The sequence below is a fragment of the Lactuca saligna genome, chromosome 5, assembly GCF_052625555.1.
Source record: "Lactuca saligna cultivar CGN05327 chromosome 5, ASM5262555v1, whole genome shotgun sequence".
In the NCBI taxonomy this organism is placed as follows: Eukaryota; Viridiplantae; Streptophyta; class Magnoliopsida; order Asterales; family Asteraceae; genus Lactuca; species Lactuca saligna.
Window position 1 is genome coordinate 38036156 of NC_136421.1, and position 22718 is coordinate 38058873.

The 22718-nt window shown below is 37.4% G+C and overlaps 3 protein-coding genes across 3 annotated transcripts; all 3 read left to right on the forward strand.

The window, feature by feature from the left end:
* Positions 1–2395: 2395 nt before the first annotated feature.
* LOC144996887 (threonine synthase, chloroplastic-like) lies at positions 2396–4292 on the forward strand. Its single transcript, XM_078956664.1, has one exon. It carries the CDS (start codon positions 2478–2480, stop codon positions 4047–4049), a length of 1572 nt encoding a protein of 523 aa, XP_078812790.1. The 5' UTR covers positions 2396–2477; the 3' UTR covers positions 4050–4292.
* Positions 4293–4880: 588 nt separating this feature from the next.
* On the forward strand, positions 4881–6507 carry LOC144998359 (uncharacterized). The gene is made up of 2 exons (XM_078958142.1): positions 4881–5070; positions 5530–6507. Exon 2 carries the CDS (start codon positions 5574–5576, stop codon positions 6363–6365), a length of 792 nt encoding a protein of 263 aa, XP_078814268.1. The 5' UTR covers positions 4881–5070; positions 5530–5573; the 3' UTR covers positions 6366–6507.
* Positions 6508–9400: 2893 nt separating this feature from the next.
* Positions 9401–14882, forward strand: LOC144997880 (SNF2 domain-containing protein / helicase domain-containing protein / HNH endonuclease domain-containing protein). The gene is made up of 20 exons (XM_078957738.1): positions 9401–9717; positions 9838–10327; positions 10446–10624; positions 10727–10800; positions 10889–10924; positions 10998–11088; positions 11174–11233; positions 11329–11488; positions 11598–11899; positions 12024–12134; positions 12215–12280; positions 12379–12477; positions 12554–12892; positions 12986–13261; positions 13493–13674; positions 13763–13865; positions 13941–14086; positions 14179–14258; positions 14354–14514; positions 14674–14882. The coding sequence occupies exons 1-20, from the start codon at positions 9487–9489 to the stop codon at positions 14743–14745; spliced, it is 3258 nt and encodes a 1085-aa protein (XP_078813864.1). The 5' UTR covers positions 9401–9486; the 3' UTR covers positions 14746–14882.
* The last annotated feature ends 7836 nt before the right edge of the window (positions 14883–22718 follow it).

A 22718-nucleotide genomic window follows, 5' to 3' on the forward strand; every position in this document is an offset into this window, starting at 1 on the left:
AAAAAGACCATTTTACCCCTGGTCTAGCCCTAAGTCAAATCGAAGTCAATTATTAGTTTACCCGACTCGCCGAGTCCCTAGCAAACTATTGTCCTGGGTCCCTGATTCTACTCGTCGAGTTGGGCTATAACTCGACGAGTTCATCTTCTAAACTGACGTTCACCCTCTTCATCCTACTCGCCGAGTTGTATGAACAACTCGTCGAGTTCATCTTCATCCGAGGAACACTTTATGCTAAAACTCGCCGAGTTATATGAACAATTCGCCGAGTCTGTTCTTGATCTATGAAGATTGCCTTGGACTCGCCGAGTCAGGGCATTGACTCGCCGAGTCCTATCATGGGTGAGTTCAGCTTCCAACTCACCGAGTCACCCCCTTGTGACTCACGGCTCAACTCGATACATCTTAAAGGGACCGGTTCAGTGACTCGCAACCAGACTCGTCGAGTCACATAGATGACTCGCCGAGTCGCAGCCATGCATCCATCAAATACACCGATTTGCTCGATTCCAGTCCATGCCATTCACAAATCTGGGCTTCTAGGACACAAATCACACGTAAAGTTTCCAACTTTACGTGTAGATATTCACCAATATGAATTTTAAGGCTCAAAGTGCACCAAAAGGGGTAGATCTAGGGCTTTCATGCAATATGACCCCATAAAGGCATTAGATCCAAGTTCCAGGGACTAGATCATGCCTAGATCTAAAGGCTAACAACTTATTATCACCCACAAAGCACAAACAAGCTTGGGGAAGAGCCCAAGAAGGACTCCAATGAAGCAAAAAGGGATTACAAGCTTGAAAACAGAGGGGAAACGAGCTATACCTCAAGGAATACGTTGAAATGACACAAAGATGGCTGATCTCCTTCTCCTCTTCTTGATCTACTCCCCTTTCTCCTCAAAACCTCCAAGAACACACCAAGAACACTTCAATCTCCCAAGGGAATAAGGGAAAACGATGTTGGGGGAGTTCTGGGGGTGAATGGGGACGAGTTGGGGCGGAGTGAGGGTTTAAATAGGGTGCAAACCCTTGAAACTTAGGGTTTCATCCAGCAGCGGTGACTCGCCGAGTCCAGGATATGGACTCGCCGAGTCGCCCACTTAAACGTGTCCTGAGTCTCGTCCCTACTCGGCGAGTCGGACCTTATGACTCACCGAGTCCAAGGCTAAAATAGGGCAATGCTCAAATAAAATTCACATACCGGAAACCAGGTGCTACACTAGGGTTCTCACTTATGGGAAAGGTAGTGGCAATTGAAGGCCATAAGTGCCTTTAAATATGGCTCGGGCCCAAAGATTTAGGGTTTCTACCGACAACGCAGACTCGTCGAGTCGCCTCACCGACTTGTCGAGTCCAATCATTAATCCGAGTCATCAGTCGCGACCTTACTCGACGAGTTGAGGCGTCAACTCGCCGAGTCTCTCTTCTTAACTCAAAAGAAAAATACTTAAATTATGATACCTGGAAATCCGGATGTTGCATTTTGTTTTTTTTTTTTTTATTTCATAGATTTCTTTATCAACAAATGTTGCTACAATTAAACAAAAATAAATAATTTTGCTAAAACATAATACAATAGGAAATTTGTTCACATTTAGTCATTGAACTCTTTAGAGGGAAACAAACTTTCGATTTTGTTCACATTTAGTCACTAAACTTTTTTTTGTTATCTATTTGCCACTAAACTATTGAAACTGTTAACATTTTACCCTTATGACCGGTAACAGCCGGTCATAAAGGTAAAATGTGAACAGTTTCAATAGTTCAATGGCAAATAGATAACGAAAAAAAGTTTAGTGACTAAATGTGACAAAAGTCGAAAGTTCGTTACCCTTTTAAGTCATTATCCCTTCTTAAATTAATTACATATCAAACATTCACTTATACCTCCATTTATACAAACATGTGATGAGAAACAAAATTAAAAACACAAGATTATACATATAACATATGTGGGTCTATTGTTATAGGATATCAAAGAGAGTTTTGAGATAATGGAAAAATCAGATTCATAAATATTAATGAAATAGATATGTGATCGGTTTTTTAATTTATGTGTTTTTTTTTTCGTTCTTTTTTCAAAATGAAAAATCATTGTTTGATTTTTTTTTTCTTTTTTTAAAACAACAAACAAATTAAAAGAATTCTACTTGTAATATTTCAACGAACACTTCAGTTTCAAGTTTCTTTACGAAGCAAAATCAACCTATAGAGATTCTCAGAAATTCCTTCCTCACATGTGTCACCAGATATTAAAAATAACTAAAACTTAATAACATTATTAGTTAGATTGATTTAATAAAAATGAAATTTTCGATCGACTTGATTTATAAAATATCAACACATTGGGTGCAATTTTGGACTTTTCAACTCACTCAACAGCCCACATATCTTAAATAAATTTACAGTCCACGCCCTAAAACAACCAACTCGCCGCACACTTTCACTGTTCCCTAATCTCCACCTCCTCCAATGGCGGCCTCCTCTCTTCTCCGATCTTCACCTTTCTTCTCCTCTCCCCAACAACGAAACCCCGGGACCATCAACAATAGCCCTAGATTCCTTACAGTCAAGGCTACAATCTCATCTTCGGACAAATCAGTCGACACAACGCCAGTCATCAAATCCCACCGCCGCCCTGCAGATGAAAACATCCGTCAAGAAGCCCACCGCCGCTGCTCCACCGAACCGAATAACTTCTCTGCCAAATACGTCCCATTCAACGCCGATCCTGGGTGCACGGAATCCTACTCGCTTGACGAGATTGTTTACCGATCCCGCTCCGGTGGCCTACTCGATGTCCAACATGATATGGAAGCCCTAAAGGAATTTGATGGAAATTACTGGAAAAACCTTTTTGATGGACGAATCGGGAAAACAAACTGGCCATATGGGTCAGGTGTGTGGTCGAAGAAAGAATGGGTGTTACCGGAGATTGATTCCGATGATATCGTCAGCGCGTTTGAAGGTAACTCTAATATGTTTTGGGCTGAGCGTTATGGCAAACAGCATCTGGGTATGAACGATTTGTGGGTAAAACACTGTGGTATTAGCCATACAGGTAGTTTCAAAGATTTAGGTATGACTGTTTTGGTTAGCCAAGTGAATAGGCTGCGTAAAATGAATCGTCCGGTGGTCGGAGTCGGCTGTGCATCCACCGGCGACACTTCTGCTGCGCTATCCGCTTACTGTGCATCTGCAGGTATTCCAAGTATCGTTTTCTTGCCTGCTAATAAGATCTCAATGGCGCAATTAGTTCAGCCCATTGCAAACGGAGCGTTCGTGTTGAGTCTCGATACCGATTTCGATGGTTGCATGCAATTAGTCAGGGAAGTAACTTCTGAATTACCGATTTATTTGGCTAATTCGTTGAACAGTTTGAGGATAGAAGGGCAGAAAACAGCCGCGATTGAAATCTTACAACAATTCGATTGGGAAGTACCCGATTGGGTGATTGTTCCCGGTGGGAATTTGGGTAACATCTATGCTTTCTACAAAGGATTTCATATGTGTAAAGAATTGGGATTAGTCGACAGGATTCCAAGGCTTGTTTGTGCTCAAGCTGCAAACGCAAATCCTCTTTACCTCCATTATAAATCCGGATGGACTGATTTTAGTCCAGTGAAAGCAAAAACTACTTTCGCTTCTGCTATTCAGATCGGTGATCCTGTTTCAATAGATCGTGCTGTTTACGCACTCCAAAACTCAAATGGGATTGTTGAAGAAGCTACTGAAGAAGAACTGATGGATGCCATGGCTCAAGCTGATTCAACCGGGATGTTCATCTGTCCACATACTGGTGTTGCTTTAACTGCTTTGGACAAACTTAGAAACAGTGGTGTGATTCGTCCTACTGATAGGACTGTTGTGGTGAGCACTGCACATGGGCTAAAGTTTACTCAATCCAAGATCGATTACCATTCCAAAGCCATTCCAGAAATGGCTTGCAGGTTAGCTAATCCACCTGTGAATGTGAAGGCTGATTTTGGGTCAGTTATGGATGTTCTTAAAAAGTACTTATTGAGCAAAGAATCAAAGAACTAAACCTTGTGAGGAGTTTTTTGGTTGATGTAAGTTGTGTTTTTGGGGTTGTAGATTAGGTGTTGTTCTTAGTGGTGATAAATGTTTTGGGTAAGCTGGGAAGGAAGACAATGTAACTTTGGTTTTCTATTTTAGAAGTGTACTTTTGAATTTGTTTATCATTGCAGATCGACTCATGATGAGTGCTTGTTTGTAGTCTGTGGTTGATTTAATTAAAGATAATAAAATGCCAAATTTCAGTCGTTTTATGTAGGTTTACTACCAAATTACTCGTTAAGCACTTAATCGATTTGTTGAAAATCAAAGGTATGATAGGACTTGTTCACTATAGCTATGTAGTAACATCACTGAAGGATTTCAAAACATAATCACTATAACATGAATGAAACACACATGCACAATAATTATATTTTGTGTGTTATTACAACGTTTGGAATTAAAGTTGATAAATCAGTTAAAATTGTTGGCATTGAAAAATAAATTAATAACGAAACTTCCACTCCAAATGACGCATGCACATGTATCTTGTGGATTGAAGATTGCATTGACTGTTGCGCTAGTGACAAAACTCCATTTTGTTGTCTCGAAAAGTGTATATGCTTAGGCTAAGATTAGTTGATAGATTGGATAAAAAAAATATAATTGTATTTCCTTTATGAAATGATGATGGAAAAATATTAAGCATATCTTTTAAAAGAAAGTTTTTATGTAGCCTTATAGTCTTTGGTAACCTTAAATATTTAAGAGAAGTATTGTTTGTGGGCTCTCTTTCTGGAAGCCCAGCCCAAAATGAAGCATTCGGCGTAGTGTAACATAACAACGGTGAACCGGCGAATGACCGGATCATTCTGATCCTCACACTTGGAAGCATGTGGTCGCAAACTGGTTACCGTGACATCCTTTTGCCGATGTTCTCTCTCTAAATCTCACCCTTTTAGAAACACAACCAGAGGAAAAGAGACGGACAGACTGTTGTGTGGAAATGGTTCTCTGCTTCCGGCGTTCATCTTATTATGATTATTAGGTAAACAGAATGTATATGTTGATTGAATTGATTCGATTATACTATTTTTCTCGGTATTCATTCACTCTGATTGCGTAAATGTGACCAAATTAGGGTTCTTATTAGTTTTTAACATGAGAATTAGTAAGGCTTTATATTCGTATGTTTTTACTGTTGTTGTACATTTTTTGAATGTTTTGTAGCCTGGATTTGATCGATCGCTAATATCGCTTGCTTTAATCGTTCATGCAATGTGTTTTTTCTTCAGTTTTGTTAAGATTAAAACAGTTATGAGACGTCTTATGTTGTAACTGAAGATTTCCCTTTCACTATGCGAAGTTTTAAGCCAATTTTCCCGCTTGTCCATGTAATTATTACAGTTTCCATGGCCTGAAAATCAATTGGTTACGTTTTTAATGTAGTTTTATGTGTACGGATGGATGAAAGAAGAAAATATTATTTTGTGCTTCATTTTTGCAGGCATGGATGTTACCATCTGATAACAAAACAGAAGATCCAACAATATGTGGGGTTTTGCTTCAAACGCCATTGCAGGTAGCTCTGGACTTAAAAACAATCCTTCAAGACCCCATCATCCCTCATCAGACTGCTCAGATGATGATATCTCCATAACCAACAGTGGAGAAGAAGGTTTCGAGTGCCCAATTTGTTGGGAATCCTTCAACATTGTAGAAAACATACCCTACGTTTTATGGTGTGGTCACACCCTCTGTAAAAACTGTGTTCTTGGCCTCCAATGGGCTGTTGTCAAGCTCCCAACTCTCCCAATTCAACTCCCATTCTTCATATCTTGCCCATGGTGCAATCTTCTATCTTTTCGCCTCGTTTACAAAGGAAACCTAAAGTTTCCTAGAAAGAACTACTTCCTTTTATGGATGGTTGAAAGCATGAATGGTGACAGAATCAAGTCGCATTCCTCCTGCCCGGACCACCACCTGCCGCCAGTAACCTCCTGGTCATGGAACCGTGGTTGGGCGGCTAACCGCGGGAGCTCCGCCGTGGGCCCGTGTACGCGTGAGTCTGATCATAATAGTCAAGATGCTAGTGGGACCCATTCAAACTCTGAAAGATTGCAGTCTTCGATCCGTAAGTCACTGATCTTTTTTGTTCACTTGACAGCTAAGTTTCCGTTGGTGTTTATATTTCTGCTTATTGTGCTTTATGCGATCCCTGCAAGTGCGATCATCTTGGCTGTGTATATTCTGATTACAATTCTGTTTGCTGTTCCTTCTTTTCTTGTTCTGTATTTTGCATATCCTAGTCTTGATTGGCTGGTAAGGGAGATTATAAATTAGGGTTATGTTTGGTTCTTGTTTCTAGTTAAAGTTTTGACCCTTTTTGTTCAGTTTGTTGAACCATCTGTTTAAGTAGATTTGAGTTTGTAATTGATCGTTTAAGATGAGAATTTAATCTGTGAGCTTTTTTTTGTGGGTTGAATTAATTTTGTTTCTTGTTCATGTCTTTTGAACTTATACTGTGTTTGACATTGAGCAACATCTTTACTACCAAAATGCTATTAGAAAATAATAAAATATTTATAATGACATTCATTCCATTTCTAATATGACAGAAAAAGCCAACAATGGTGTGTGTGTGTGTGTATATGTTTGTTAGTATATATATACACACACGAGACTAATATTTCATACGAGTTACTATCACTCAAAAAATTGAAATTGTTATTAAACTAACTTGTTCTCATAGTAAAATCGTTGTGACATGTAAACAATCATTTTGAGTTGTAATATGTGGATAATTATTTCGATAAAATAATTTGGTATAATGAAGGACTTTGTTATAAATTAATGCTCATATTACATAGTATATTACCAAATGTAACCAACACATATAACTAAATTTAATCAACTCGTATATTTATGTAATGACAAATATAAGTTGCATTTAAGGGATATATTTTCTAAACATCTATCTTTTTTTTTCAAAAAAAAAATGAATATTTATCTTTTGGGCAAAAACAACCTGAAATATAAAAAACCAAAAGAACTCCAACGAGAGAACAAAGGCAGTATCTACGACACAGAGAAAGAATAGGCCGTGCAGTGCTGATGCAGTTGAAGAACGATGAACACGTGTCCCAATTAACCCCAACTAAGAAGCCTGCACAGAGAATGGATGAGGGAAAGAAAAAGAAAACAACGATTAAGAAAAAACGAAAAATATAACAAATAATAAAACAGTGGAGAAAAAAATAGAGAAAATATTAAATAGATGAAGAAGTAAATATCACGAACAATAAAAGAATGTTGAGTAATATGAAATAAACAAGAACTACACTATTGGTGGCTAATATGGAATAACAAAAAACTATGTTGTTGCTAACGTCCATGTATATTAATAAAGTATACTAATAGGCTTCAATTAGCAACAATGTATTCATATTTGAACACTAAAAGTGGCTCATCATTCGGTCAATGAATAACCTACTAACACCAAGGTTAGCCAAGAGATGTCACAACCATTCCATCACCGTCTTTAACTTCAATGGGTGGTGGCAGCAAAGACCGTTGAGGGTTTCATGTAAATAGACATACATACCTATGTGGTGGTCTTAATTCATGTTGGTTTTATGATAACTCCAACACAAACATCCTAATATTTGCAAACACAAGATTAACAACAAACTAGTTTTCAATTAAAAAAAAAATGACATTTTGTCCCAACATAGATCATATATGTTTAATTGTTTATATGTTTTTACTTTTTAGGGTATACATAATCGTTAACATAATAAGTATATTCTTCAATTTCAAACATGTTTTTGTACGAGTTCCGAGCATTTTCGAAAACCTTGAGTTCAAAATTTAAAATTTTAAAAATTTCAAATTCGGTGATTATTTTCGAATTTTCTATGTCATAACACCCCTTAACGAAAATGGGGTGATGTTCCTTGCGTTAAGACAACGTTATGGCTACCATCTCAGTCATAACGGGAGCTTAACAACACCATAATGTATGCTTTAAAAGATGATAGTTTCGGTGATTATTTCTTTGGGTTAATATCATAAAAATCACAACCAATAATATTTAATTTATTATTTGAATTGTTTGTTTTTTAATTATACTTTAAATACCAGTAAATGATATTTTGAGTTCTCATTACATTTATTATGGTGAATTTCAAACAAATTAATATCGAATCATATGTGGCCTCCATCGTATCATATAACATGTCATAATTTCTTCATCGATAACGTTCACAATAATATATATAACAAAATACAATAATATATATAACAAAATTCGAAAGAATTTCATTTCAATAGTGTAACTAGCAAAAAAAAATATTACTGACATATTAATTACGATTACGATTGTAGTATGAATAAGCTAAAAAACTATGAGGGTACATTTGGTTGGCATAATGAAATTCGAGGGAAAATGATTTCAATCCCCTCGAATTCATGCGTTTTGTTGGACTTAGAGGAGGGAAAAAGATTTCTAAATAAAATAAACTTTCCACCACATGGAGGAAAGTGAATTCCTTCTAAAGTTGGATGGAAAACATTCATTCTCATCAAGAAAAATGGCAAATTACAAAAATACCTTTTGTACTTATCAGAAAACTCACTACCACCACCACCACCACTAACCACTGACCACCACAACCACAACCACCACCACCACCACCACCGCTACCGCCACAACCACTATCACCGCCAGCATTGCCACCACCATCCACCATCACTGCTGCCGCCACTGCCTCCCCCGCCACCACCACTACCATCGTCGTCGCCGCCACCACCACCATCACTACCAACGCCGCCACCACCACGAGTCGCCACTGCTATAGCCACCACCATCACCGTCGTTGATGTCGCCACTAGCTGCCGCTGCCACCATCACCACCACTTCCGCTGCCACAATCAAGGCCACCGCCGCCACCACCACAACCATCACAACCACTATCACCACCACCCACCATTGTTGCCGCCACCACCGCCACTGCCCCCACCACGATTTCCACTACCGCCGAAATTTTACTGTTTTTATAATTTTCATAATGTATATTTATATATAAGTTAGAAAACAATATAAAATTAAACAAAAAAGTGTCAATTTACATGAATTTCAATTTGTGAACCAAACAAAATCTGAAATGAAATCCAATTTTATTTCTTGCCAACCAAACAACATATGGAAACGGATTTAAATTCGTTTTCCAATTCCAATTCAAATTCTTTTAGCTACAGTTCTTTCATCCTAACAATCTTGTTATTATATTTTTTTTTAGAGAAATGTTTGAATTTGAAAAATTAGGTCGACTTTACCCTTACTAACGTACCTTTTGTAGATCCGATTAAATAGAACACACTGCATTATCCCGCTCAGAATTCCTCTTCCGCTTCAAAACCCTTACGAGAAAGGGGAACCCTCCGGAAGATCAAAGAGGGGCGAATGGAATTACAGACTCTTGCCGTTGAAGCAAAGCGCAAGGCACCATGCGTCGACGTCGAGGATGCATCCTGGAAGGTAGCCAAGTGTCAAAAGCTCTCTTCAGAAAAATTCATGGTCCGACTCGAGATTTCTTCCCCGGATTCGTTCTCAGTAAAGCCGTTGAGCGTTGATGGTTACAGGTTCCCTGGTGATGCCGCTTGCTTTGAAAAATTAAGCGAATGCCTATCTAATGTATGTTATCTCATCTATGTTCTTCATTGGGTACATTCAAATGACAGTTATTTTTAAAATTGCTATGTGTAAGTCGATTAGTTGCGCATGTTCAATTCACCAATTGCTTAATGTTATAAGGTGGTGCCATCACATTACACACAAAACCATGGTAGTGGAGAGGCCTGTGTGTTCAAACTCACAGATTATGATGCAGTTCTTAAGTCATTAAAGAACGAGCGCATTGATTACCAAGACATCCCTTACATAACTCGTAGAGCTGTAAGCATACTGTCACGCCCTTATATTGAGGGGCGATGGGAACCCTGTAGACCAGAACATCTATCTGATGAGAAAGTAGACGAATTAATGGGGAAACTTCCAAAGTCCTTGTTGGAGGTACTTCTCCCTTTCCAATTTGAAGGTGTGAAGTTCGGATTGCGTAGGGGTGGCAGGTGTCTCATTGCTGATGAAATGGGCCTTGGGAAAACACTTCAGGCCATTGCAATTGCAAGCTGTTTCATGAATGAAGGTCCTGTATTAGTTGTTTGTCCTGCTATTTTGCGATATACATGGGCAGAAGAATTGGAGCATTGGCTTCCATCTTGTTTACCCTCTGATATTCATTTAGGTATCTCAACTATTCCTTATTGCCTTATCTTGTTGTTCAACAATTAGTAATGATACAACCATACTTCTTGAGAAACTTTTGGTAGCTGATGATTCTTCAATCACTTCATCTTCTCCAGTTTTTGGTCATGAAAACAATCCTATAAACTTAGCAAGGACTCCAAAAGTTGTGGTTATTTCTTACAAAATGCTCTCCAATTTGAAGAAGAGCATACTACAACAACAATGGGCTGTCATGATTGTTGATGAATCACATCATGTACGCTGTACAAAACGCGTATCATCAGAAGCAGGAGAGGTATAGTTTAATATTATATTGGCATTTGGTTGAACTAGATATCTAATATATTCTATCCAAATAAATCTTTTGAATCCTTATTCTCTTCCCTATTATTCACAGACACAGGCCTTGCTTGATATTTCAACAAAGATCAATCGTATAGTTCTACTCTCAGGGACCCCTTCTTTGTCAAGGTTGTGGCAAAAGTCAAAACAGTCTTTTAGTGTTCCATTCTATGTATCCTAATTTCTTTTGTTGCATATTTCTCCTAGGTGCTAATAGGCCGTATGACATTTTTCATCAAATAAATATATTATGGTAAGTTTTCTTTTTCTCATAGTAGTTTGTTTAAATTCATGGATAATTGTTGACAAATCCTGCCTTTGACTAGGCCTGGACTGCTTGGGAAAGACAAGCTTGCATTTGCAAAAACCTATTGCTCCATGAGTACTTCCCGAACTTATCAAGGGATTGTCTATCAGGTAGCATTTGTTTGGGTGTTATCCACATTCCACACATATCTTTCAGAATTCTGCATATCTTTTACATTCTTTTTGATCATTTTAGGATTTCTCAAAGGGTATTCGCTTGGACGAGTTAAATGTGCTACTGAAGCAGACTGTTATGGTCAATCACAAGCTCTTTCATTGTTTGCTTTATCTTCCTTTTCATTAAGATCTTGAAGCTTAGCTTCAGTATTCATATTCTTATATGTGATTTAGATAAGACGATTGAAGGAGCATGTCTTGATGCAATTACCACCAATACGAAGACAAATCATAAACTTGGTTTTGAAGCAATCAGATATCGATTCTGCAATAGAAATCTGTGGTATGCCAAATGATAATGCTTTTACAGTAAATATTGCCGAAGATGATGAACGTAAGATTTCGTAACTCCATTTGTTTGTTGCAAATTGCAAATTGCAACTTCTAAATTCTACTCATTCACCCGTAAAAAATTATTGTTAATCTAATTTCCATGCTTTCAGTGGATGATGTTGATGGCAACCCTTCAAAACCATCCAATCAAGCTATAGGTATCGCAAAACTATCAGGATTCAAAGAGTGGTTACTTATGCATCCAATCATGGCTGAATCTGATGATGATGAAAGTACTGGATTAAGTCAAAGCTCTCATAAGATGATAATTTTCGTTCATTATCATAAGGTTACAGATAGATTAGAGGAATTCCTGTGTGAGAAAGGGATTCAGTTTGTACGTATTGATGCACGCGATGCATCTGCCAGAGATAGACAACAAGCTATCCATTCTTTCCAACATTCAAAAGAGGCAAGCAAAATGTCTTCTTACATCAAGGATTACATTACAATGTTCATGAAATTATAATATTCTTACATGAAGTTTCTTATATAGTATATACTGTATAGTAGCAGTGTAACTTGAGAATTTTCAGGTTAAAATTGCATTGGTTGGGATACTTGCTGGGAGTAGTGGACTTAATCTGTCAGCTGCACAAAATGTGGTGTTTCTAGAATTACCTGAGAGAATATCTGACTTTCAACAGGTGAGTCAAAAACTCAAAATGTGGTGCTTTTGGAGTTTCTAGGTGTTGTGGTTGCTTGATGGAGTTATGGATCTTTGTAGGCTGAAAGTCGAGCACATAGGCGTGGTCAAACTAAAGCAGTCAATGTTTATATATTTTGTGCCAAGGTGAGATACATTACTTACTCTTCTATCTATATAGTTTTTTGGGTCCATTTATGATCAAGTGTTTTGAACTATCAGTGACTTTTTTACTTTTATTTCAGAACACTCCGGATGAGTCTCACTGGAGAAAACTGAATAGAAGTTTGCATCGTACTTCATCTACTATAGATGGGAAGTATGATTCATTGAAGGAGATCATGGTATCTTTTCTTTATTAATTTTTGGAATTTACTTTCAGTTACTAAGTTTATCATATGTTTTCTTGTGTTTCTGTAGGTTGACGATGTTGCTTTACTTGAAACTGTTGAAGAAAGAGAAATGGATAAAAATTTGTTCTTTTCAGGGGAATGTAATGATGAATCTTCTGGCAATGAGCTAGTGAGATGCTCTCAGTATTCATATAGTGGACAGATTCAGTCTGATGAAGTTTTTAATGGAGCCACAACTTCAAGAAGTAAAGATGCAAACCAAGATATTTTGGAAAAACCAGATTCTTCACACATGTCACGAGAAGCTGACACGTGTAATCCGATAGAAAAACCAAGTGAAGAGGACCCTGTTGACCAGGATGAAGAAGAAACAGGTTGCATCTCATCGCATTCTCTTCGCTTCGAGGTAATTAAATTCATAACCCAAATTTTAAAAATAAAAAAAAAAAAAAAAAAAAGTAATTGTTTTATTGTTTATAGTTAATTTGATTTTTTCCAGGTCAGCAAATACACAGGAAGAATCCACTTGTATTCATGTATCCAAGGAGTAGAAACAAGGCCTACCCCATTGTTCAAAAATTTCAAACCAGAGGAACTTGAGACAAAAGATCCAGACAACTCGGCTGATTCAATTTACAAACCTGCCCTTGTAAAATTTCTCAAAGAATGGAACAGTCTCAGACCTATTGAGCAAAGAAAACTCTACAGCAAGCCTCTACAACTTCCTTTGTCTGTTGAGTTGTGTTTAATGGAAAGCCAAAACCATGACAAAGATGTATATCTCAAAATTCTTCTTCATTTTCTCGATATGATTACGAGGGCGTTTACGTCTTTTGCCAAAATGATAGATAATTAAAGATCTTTTTGGGTGGGAGAGAAAGTTGCAACTTTTGTCCCTTTGATATCAGTCTTAAATCTTAATGCAGTACAAACTGTAACTAGAGGGGCCTAAATGTATGCATGCACATAGTTGAGGGTGGTATTTAAAATTATTATTATCCAACAGGGTTTGCTAAAAGGAGGAAGTAAGAAGCGTGGTACATCAATGGATGATATAAGCCACCCCCTCCCTGCAAATGCTAAATGGAGAAAGGTTTCAATTTTTCATGGCAAAAAAGAGAGACGATACATGCAGGGTTATACACTCATTAACGAACCACTCTGTAAACTTTGTCAAAAAATTTGCATGTAAGTCTCAGTGGCAAACTTGTAATTAATTAACATAAAGATTTTGACCATAAAATGCAATGCAACTACTAAGACAACATATTTCCAGGAAGAAGAGTGCAATGGAGCCTGAATTCTTTGAGGATTTGTTTTGTGATTTGGAGTGTCATGAAGAATATCGGTTAAGAACTAGTAATAGACTACTACGAAAAGTCAGTAATTTGATTCCAAATAAATATCACCATGAAATATTATATTTTATTTAAAAAATGAAATTTAATTTACAGATGCTTGCCCAAATTGAACATGGCGTATGTACAAATTGTCATCTTGATTGTCGTAAGCTTGTGAAGAACATCAAACCTTTGTCTCTTGAGAAGCGTAGAGAGTTTATTATGAGAGAAGCACCGAAGCTGGCTGCACGTAAAAATGCGTGAGTGTAAAATCTTGAAAACACGTAAATTATGTTTTTTTTTTTTTTTTTCAGTTTTTAATATGATAATTCCATTTTGTGATTTTGTGTAGACTTGAAAAGCTCATCAGTGATCCTACAGAGGGGAATGCATGGCATGCGGACCATATTGTGCCTGTATATCAAGGGGGAGGTAAATAAATGCAAGAAAAAGAATTCCTATATATAGCAATGTTATAGTTGGGTAGATTTATAATAAGAAAAAGAATAATTAAATATGTTATGCAGGGGAATGTAGACTAGAGAACATGCGGACTCTTTGTATTGCGTGTCATGCTGATGTCACGTTAGCTCAATGTTGTGAAAGACGCTCAGAACGAGCAAAGGCCAAGAAACAACTCAAGCGTTTGTTGGCCAACATCACTTTAGTAAACAACTGCAAGGAAAAGGTAAAACAAAAATTATTCAAATATTTTTTGAACATCGTTTATTTAGTTGGAAAAAAGTAGGGACCAAGTGTTAACCTTTTTTTATTTATAAGAATGTATATTTTGTGTGTATATAACATTTTTTATGTGTAGATGTGTAACTATATAAAAATATTTCAGGAGACAGACGATGATGACCTACTAGTTGTGAATGTCCCGGGAAGTGCCTACCATACCATACAACAAACATAAATAGGTGTACAAGTGAATTTTTCCTTGAGATTTTTTTTTTGTTATAATGTAATTTTTGTATGTAACTTGTGCGTTGAAACTACAAATAATGGTTACTAATGATATATATGTTGATTATAAGCAAATATTAGATTACTTGGGTTGATTGGTTTTAAGAAGAATATGTTGGTTGATTTTTTCATAGGCACGCATTTAATTGGTTTGTTCATAGAAACCATAAGGTCTTTGATTACTTGGGTTGACTGGCTTCAAAGTCCAATCAATGCAATTATTTTGTAATATATATATATATATATATATATATATATATATATATATATATATATATATATATATATATATATATATATATATATATATATATATATATATATCAAGGTTGTAAAAAACGTTCGACGTTAGCTAGTCGGTGGGCTAGAGTCAATGGATTAATCGGCTAGGCAGAGATTTATCAGAGGATTAATCGGGGCTCATTAATTGTTAAATTGTTGAATTTTAAAAAATTAAATATGACTAATATCATTTCAAAATTTGTAAATACCACTAATATGATAACAAAATAGGTTAATATGATTAATACAATTCTAATCATGCTTCAAATAGTTTCCAATTAAATAAAACTTCTTCAAAATGTTAAAATTTCATTGTTTTATAATGTTTCAAAATAAAACATCTGTTTTTAACTATGTATGTGTATCGATTTATGGATTTGGATCTAAATCTGGACACCAGAAACATCAATTTTATCCCTATTTGATTTAGTTTTTATTTGGATTTACAGGTATGGTTTGAACAACTTAGGCATGACCATTTTGATGAACAACAGAATTTGGAGTAAGTTGTAGAAGGAGGAACAACCGTTGAAGTAGTAAAAGTAGGAAATTTTTTATTTTTTGTGTGTTTGTATAATTCTCTGTTTTATTGGGTATGGGTGTCTGTTTTTCGTTTATGTGTTTTTCTTAAGGGAAAAAGGCCTTGCTCATGATGTACAAAGGATTATAGAGCAGGTTTGTCACTCCCATCTTTTTTTTGTTTTAAGAAATCAACCCAAAACCTTGTATTCCATGTCTCCTTATATCGATTTTTGTATCCTATTTATTGGTTCCATGTCTATCAGTAACTGCGTTGGATATGAACATGATGACCAATTTTGATCAACTATCTGGTTTTATCAACGTTTAAGTAAGAAATTAGAAATGATATCAAGCACAACTAAACCTGATATACTTTTTAATAGTTTAATAATTGTTCCACTTATTTTTATTGGAAATTTGTAATTGATTCTTCTGTTTGAATGTGTATAGTTTTGTACGTGAAATGCATGGAGACAACTTATTGCTTACTGTCAAACTCTTCCTGCTTCAAACCATATTTCATACAAGTGGTTTTTTTTTTAATCGGTTTCATATGAACCGGTTTGGAACCTAATGGAACCTGTTTGCAAAATTCACATATTTTTATTGATGAACCGGTTTAGGCTTGAATGGGTGTAACTTTGTTGATCTAACCTGAACCGGTTTGGAAAAAAAAAACCGGTTTGTGCACCTCTAGCTGCAGTTAGGAAAACTTCAGACCATTTATTGGAACTATGGTGGCTTCCTGATATTCCATTTGTCTTTGCAAGCTTTCTGGTCACAACGGTTTTCAAGTTGCTTTAATTCTTATTGATTTCACTTAAATATTGTTGGTTTTCATCTATATCTGGATTCTGACATTTTTTAAAAATTTATTAATTTTTTTTCCCAAGGAAGCACAATTAGAGTCTTACAAATGTTTGCTATGTCCACTCAAAGTTATATATATATATATATATATATATATATATATATATATATATATATATATTCATTTTTTCTTTCTACTAGATTGTTTTTATTTTATATTATTTTACTGTTGATGCTTTTTGTGTATGCACTTGGGAGGGGACTGTTGGTGATCAAGCTAGAAATGATCACAATAAAAAACTGCATAGGTCTGAAACAGAGGCGAGAATGCACACATAAAATTTTCTGAATTCTTCTTTATTTGACACTCTCCAAACAAACTACAAACTGATTGCAATTTATAGACTCTTATCACATTAAAATCTGAATTAAAAGTGCTTTTAAAACTACCAAACTATAACTGAAAACTTTAACTACCAGGTTAACCACAATGTGGTAACCGATTATTCTCTTTATTGCATTATACTCAAATTCAAATCAGAATTAACTCCAATACTCTCCCCCTAAGTCTGAATAGGGTCTTCAAGCTTCTCAACTCCCAGAAGACTTTTCATCTCAGCAAACTTCACTCGGGGTAATGCTTTGGTCAGAGTATCTGCTCGTTGCTCCTCTCCACTTATATGCTCCACACAAATTAATCCATTTTCCACACACTCACGGATGAAATGGTATCGAGTCTCAATGTGTTTGCTCCTACCATGGAATACAGGGTTCTTCATGAGTTCTATTGCAGATTTATTGTCTACATATAACTTGACCTTTCTAACCTCCCAGCTGATCAATTCCTTTAAGAGGCTTCTTAACCACAATGCTTGACAAGCCGCTGATGTTGCTGCCATGAATTCTGATTCACAGGAAGACAGAGCCACAGTCCTCTGCTTTTGTGAACTCCATGTGACCAGATTTCCTGAGAGATAAAATGCCATTCCAGTTGTGCCTTTGCCATCATCACGATCCATCCCGTGACTACTATCACTATAACCCACCAAGTTTCCATCTCCTCCTTGTCTATACATAAGACCATGATTAATTGTACCCTTTACATACCTCAAAATGTGTTTTACTGCCTTTAAATGACTTTCTCTAGGTGACTCCATGTATCGACTGACCACCCCAACTGAGTAACTAAGATCTGGCCTTGTATGTATCAAGTAACGCAAGCTCCCAATAAGACTCCGAAATTTAGTAGCATCTACTGTGGCTTCATCTTCACTCTTGGTCAAGCTAAGTTTTGGTTCCATTGGATATTTTGCCTCATTGCAATCTGCCATACCTGCTGCTGTTAGCAATTTCTTTGCATATCCCATTTGACTGATTGCTATACCCTTTTTACTTTGTTTCACCTCAATTCCAAGGTAGTAGGTTAGCAATCCCAAATCACTCATATCGAATACTTTCTTCATTTGGTTCTTGAAATCAACTATATTTTCTTCACAACTACCTGTCACAATCAAGTCATCTACATATACACCAACTATTAGCACCGCTTCTGCGTTTTGAAGTCGGTACACGGCCTGTTCTTGGGGGCACCTGTGAAAACCCATATCCTTGAGTGTTTTTTCGAGCTTAACGTTCCACGCTCTTGGAGCCTGTCGTAGCCCATAAAGGGCTTTATTTAATCGGTAAACCTGATTTTCCTTACCTGCAATAACAAACCCGTCCGGTTGTGAAACATATACCTCTTCTTTTAACTCTCCGTTTAGGAAAGCGGATTTCACATCAAGATGGTGAACTTTCCAGCCTCCCATTGCTGCAAGAGCTAGGAGTACTCGAATTGTCTCCAATCGTGCAACAGACGCAAACACTTCATCAAAATCAACCCCCTTTCGTTGTACATACCCCTTCGCGACCAACCGCGCTTTGTGTTTTATTACGTTTCCTTCTGGATCCTTTTTTAATTTAAATACCCACTTCAGTCCAATGGGTCTATGTCCACGTGGCAAATCTGTCAGATTCCACGTTTTATTTTTTTCAAGTGAGCCAAGTTCAGTTTTCATTGCTTCTAACCAGTCTTGATCCCGTGTTGCTTCCAGATAGGTGGAGGGTTCTTCACCAACAAACATTCGGTCTAGTTCTTCATCTTCAATTGGGTGAGTTTCACCATAGATCTCAGGTAGAGATCGAAACCCACGCACAGGGGTATTATCAAACATGGAAGGGCTTATTCCTTCGCTGTGTTCAGAAGATGTGTTTGAAAAATCAAACGTAAGAGGAGTCGAGTTTGTTGGATTACCTGTGCTCGTGCTTGTTGGTGTCGCTGAAGGAGTAACCACCGGCGACCGGAAAGAAGGATTTTCTTCATCACCCGGGTTTTGATACACTTCTTGTCCATCTGTCGGTGAATTAAAAAAACTTCTAAAATGCCCAGGTTGTTCATCTTGCTCTCCATTTTGGGCTTCACCCCATCTCCACTTAACTTTCTCCTCAAATATGACATCTCGGCCCATCATTATCTTATTCTCTTTAGGGTTGAACAATCTATAAGCCTTACTACCTGGTTCGACCCCTAGATACACCACCTGGATACTTCGATCACTTAGCTTGGTTAATTGATTTGATGGCTTCTTCATGTGTGCAAGGCAACCAAACACTTTGACATGCTGAAACGTTGGTTTTTTTCCTTTCCATCCTTCATACGGTGTCATATCTTTTACACCTTTCGTTGGCATTCGATTTAGAACATACACTGCATGACGAACAGCCTCCCCCCACAATCTTTCAGGCATACTCATAGTCTTCAAGAATGATCTCGTGGCTTCAAGAACGGTCCGATTGCGACGCTCAACTACACCGTTTTGCTGGGGCGAATACGGTGCAGTTAATTGCCTTTTGATGCCTTCTTTGCTGCAAAATTTCTGAGAAAAATTAGGAGGTGAACTCCCCTCCCCGATCTGTCCTGAGTACCTTTACCTTGTATGGACTCTCATTTTCAACCTGAGCTTTAAACTTCTTGAAGGTTGCAAAGGCTTCGTCTTTTGATTTCAGCATATGTACCCACATGTATCTGCTAAAATCATCGACCATTAGCATGAAGTATCTGTTACCTGCCAAAGTTTATGGTGTTATTGGACCACAAAGATCAGCGTGAATTAGCTCGAGAGGTTTACTTGCTCGCCACATTGCTTCTTTTGGGAATGGTTGTTTGACTTGTTTCGCGACCAAACACCCATCGCAAACTTGTGTCGGGTGTTTTATCTTTGGCACACCTTCTACTAATCCTTTCTCAACCATTGATTCCATAACTCAAAAGTTTACGTGCCCCAACCTCGCATGCCATAGCCAAGCCTCGTCATCAATACTAGTTGCCATACAAATCGGTTGTGAAGTTTTGAGAGTGATCTTGTACAACCGGTTCTTGGACCGTTGTACCTTCATTATCAATCTTCCATGTTCATCATGTACTCGTAGATACTGATGCAACATCTCAATCTTGTATCCTTCTTCTGTCATCTGCCCTAGACTCAGGATATTACAATGCAAAGCTGGAATGAAATATATATCTGGTACAAGTATTTGATCACCATTCTTGCACTTAAACAAGATTGTCCCTTTTCCTTCAATCTTCACTTTAGAACCATCGCCAAAATGCACCTGTCCGGTCACCTTCTCATCGAGTTCAGCAAAGAAACTTCTCATGCCAGTCATATGATTACTGGCACCATTATCCAAATACTAAAGGTCTTCACCACTGCTCTGCTGTCCCGGGAACACCTTGTCTTCATTTAGTAACACCATGTTGTTTGACTCTTCCCCAAGGATACTCAACAGAAGTGCTTCTGGTTCATCATCACGATTTTGAGTTTGAGTCAAGTTTACTTCATCTTTTCTTTCCTTTGGAGCTTTGCATTCTGATGCATAGTGACCATATTCTTCACAATTGTAACACTTTATATGACTTTTATCCCTTCCTTTTTGACGATTATTGTGTGAGTCATGAAACTTTGTAAAGCTTCCACGACCACCTCTGCCCCGTGTACTTCCTCTACCTTGTCCACCACTTCGACCACCTCTATCATGATGTGATGATCCACGTCCCTTACCACTCGAGAAGGACCCCCCCCCCTTTGAAGCCTTTTGATTGTTTTGACCTTCTGATCGGGTGAACAACAAACTTCCTTCCCCGGTTGTATTATTGCTTCGAAGTTTCAGCCGATCCTCATAGGCCTTGAGCCTTCCTACAGCTTCCTCGAATGGCATCTCATCCACATCTGAATATTGTTCAATGGATGCTACTAGTTGCAGGTAGTTATCTGGGACGGAGTCAAGTAGTTTTCTTACGAGCACACTATCTTCAAGGGTTGTGCCAAGACTGCTGTGCTTCGAGATCATTGCACCTAGCTTTCCCGCGAACTCATCTATAGATTGCCCTTCTTTCATCCGTAGGGTCTCAAACTCACTCTTGAGAGTGTGCAATCTTGCTTTTTGAACTCTATCAGCCCCGAGAAACCTTGTTTTTAAAGAATCCCACACTTCCTTTGTTGTCTTCTTCTTTGCCACCTGTAACAAGATGTCTTCCGGTATTGCTTGGAAAAGATAAGCCTGAGCCGACTTATTCTTTTTCTCATCCACAGCTTCTCCCTCTAATGGTTCAATGGATTCCCATACTCCCTGGGCATCCATTATAGCTTCCATTTTGATCGCCCACGTGGTGTAGTTCGTGGGAGTCAACATCGGACATTGAAATGGCACTCCACCATTCTCTCTTGTAACAAGTTGGCTAGATGACGACATGGATTTGTAACGGATATATTTGGGCATGAACCAAAAGCTCTGATACCAAGTGTTGGTGATCAAGCTAGAAATGATCACAATAAAAAACTGCACAGGTCTGAAACAGAGGCGAGAATGCACACATAAAATTTTCTGAATTCTTCTTTATTTGACACTCTCCAAACAAACTACAAACTGATTGCAATTTATAGACTCTTATCACATTAAAATCTGAATTAAAAGTGCTTTTAAAACTACCAAACTATAACTGAAAACTTTAACTACCAGGTTAACCACAATGTGGTAACCGATTATTCTCTTTATTGCATTAAACTCAAATTCAAATCAGAATTAACTCCAATAGGGACAATCTGGACTTTCAATGAGTCCTGGGGTTATAGAGAATGATTAATTTATGGTCGTTGAAATATCTGGGTACATTTATATTCAAAATCTTGTCAAATCTATATGGACCAATCTAGTAAAATAACATTTCATTAATTATTGTTAAGACAAAACAATGCACCAAAAGAACATAATCGGAGAAAAGAACGTAATCTCCGAAACAAAACAATGTGCCAAAAAGAACATAATCGCGGATACGAAAAAATAACATGCCGGAAAAAAGAACATAAAAATCGTGGCTTTTTGGATATGCATGTCTAATGCATGTCCCAAACACTAACTAGGGTGAAAAATGAGAAGATAACACAAAATCTCATGCAAGAGTCATAAAACTCTATCATATTCCAGATCTAGTATCTATAACACTCAAGAGACACTGAAAATCCATAAATTTGGCAACTTTATGGATTTCAACCACTACATCATCTCGGATATGAAGGATTTTGTAACACCCTGTTTCAAATCGTTTCCTTTTTGGGGTGGTGATCAAGGATTTGGGTATTAACAGGCTTATAACCCTTTAAGAATTGAGATTTGGACTCATTTGGGGGTGGATGATGTAATTTGGATGATTCGGGTTATCGGTTTGTGTTTGGAGCCAAATGGGTATTTTGGTAATATGTCAGCTCGAGCCTTTATGGGACTTGGATTTTCGCTCAGGATATGGTAAGGTGGGTTTAAGTTGATTTAAGCGTAGAGCTTCTTGTTACCTTTTCATGGATTTAATGATCATCAGAATTGGATTGATAATGTGGAAGTTATGGCATTCGGAGTATATTAAGGTTAAGGGGGTAAGCAGTACACGATGCGTATATATGTGTACACATTGCGTACTAGTTCTAAATCCGGTATGCAGGGCGTACAACGGTGTACGTGGGGCATACTGATGCGAGGCAGGATCGCGCCTTCGGGTACATACGTGAGGCGTACAAGGGTATACGCGGGGAGTACGTGCAACTTAATGAAAATGACCGTAGATCCGGGCTAGTCAATTTAGAGATAATAGGGGTCGAAAATGACTTTTCGACAAAATATTATTTAGAATAAATAATTTAAACCAAGTTTTAGCATATGTCACAAGGTATCCGTACATATAACGAACGCTGAAATCCGAGTTATAATGAAGAAGTTATG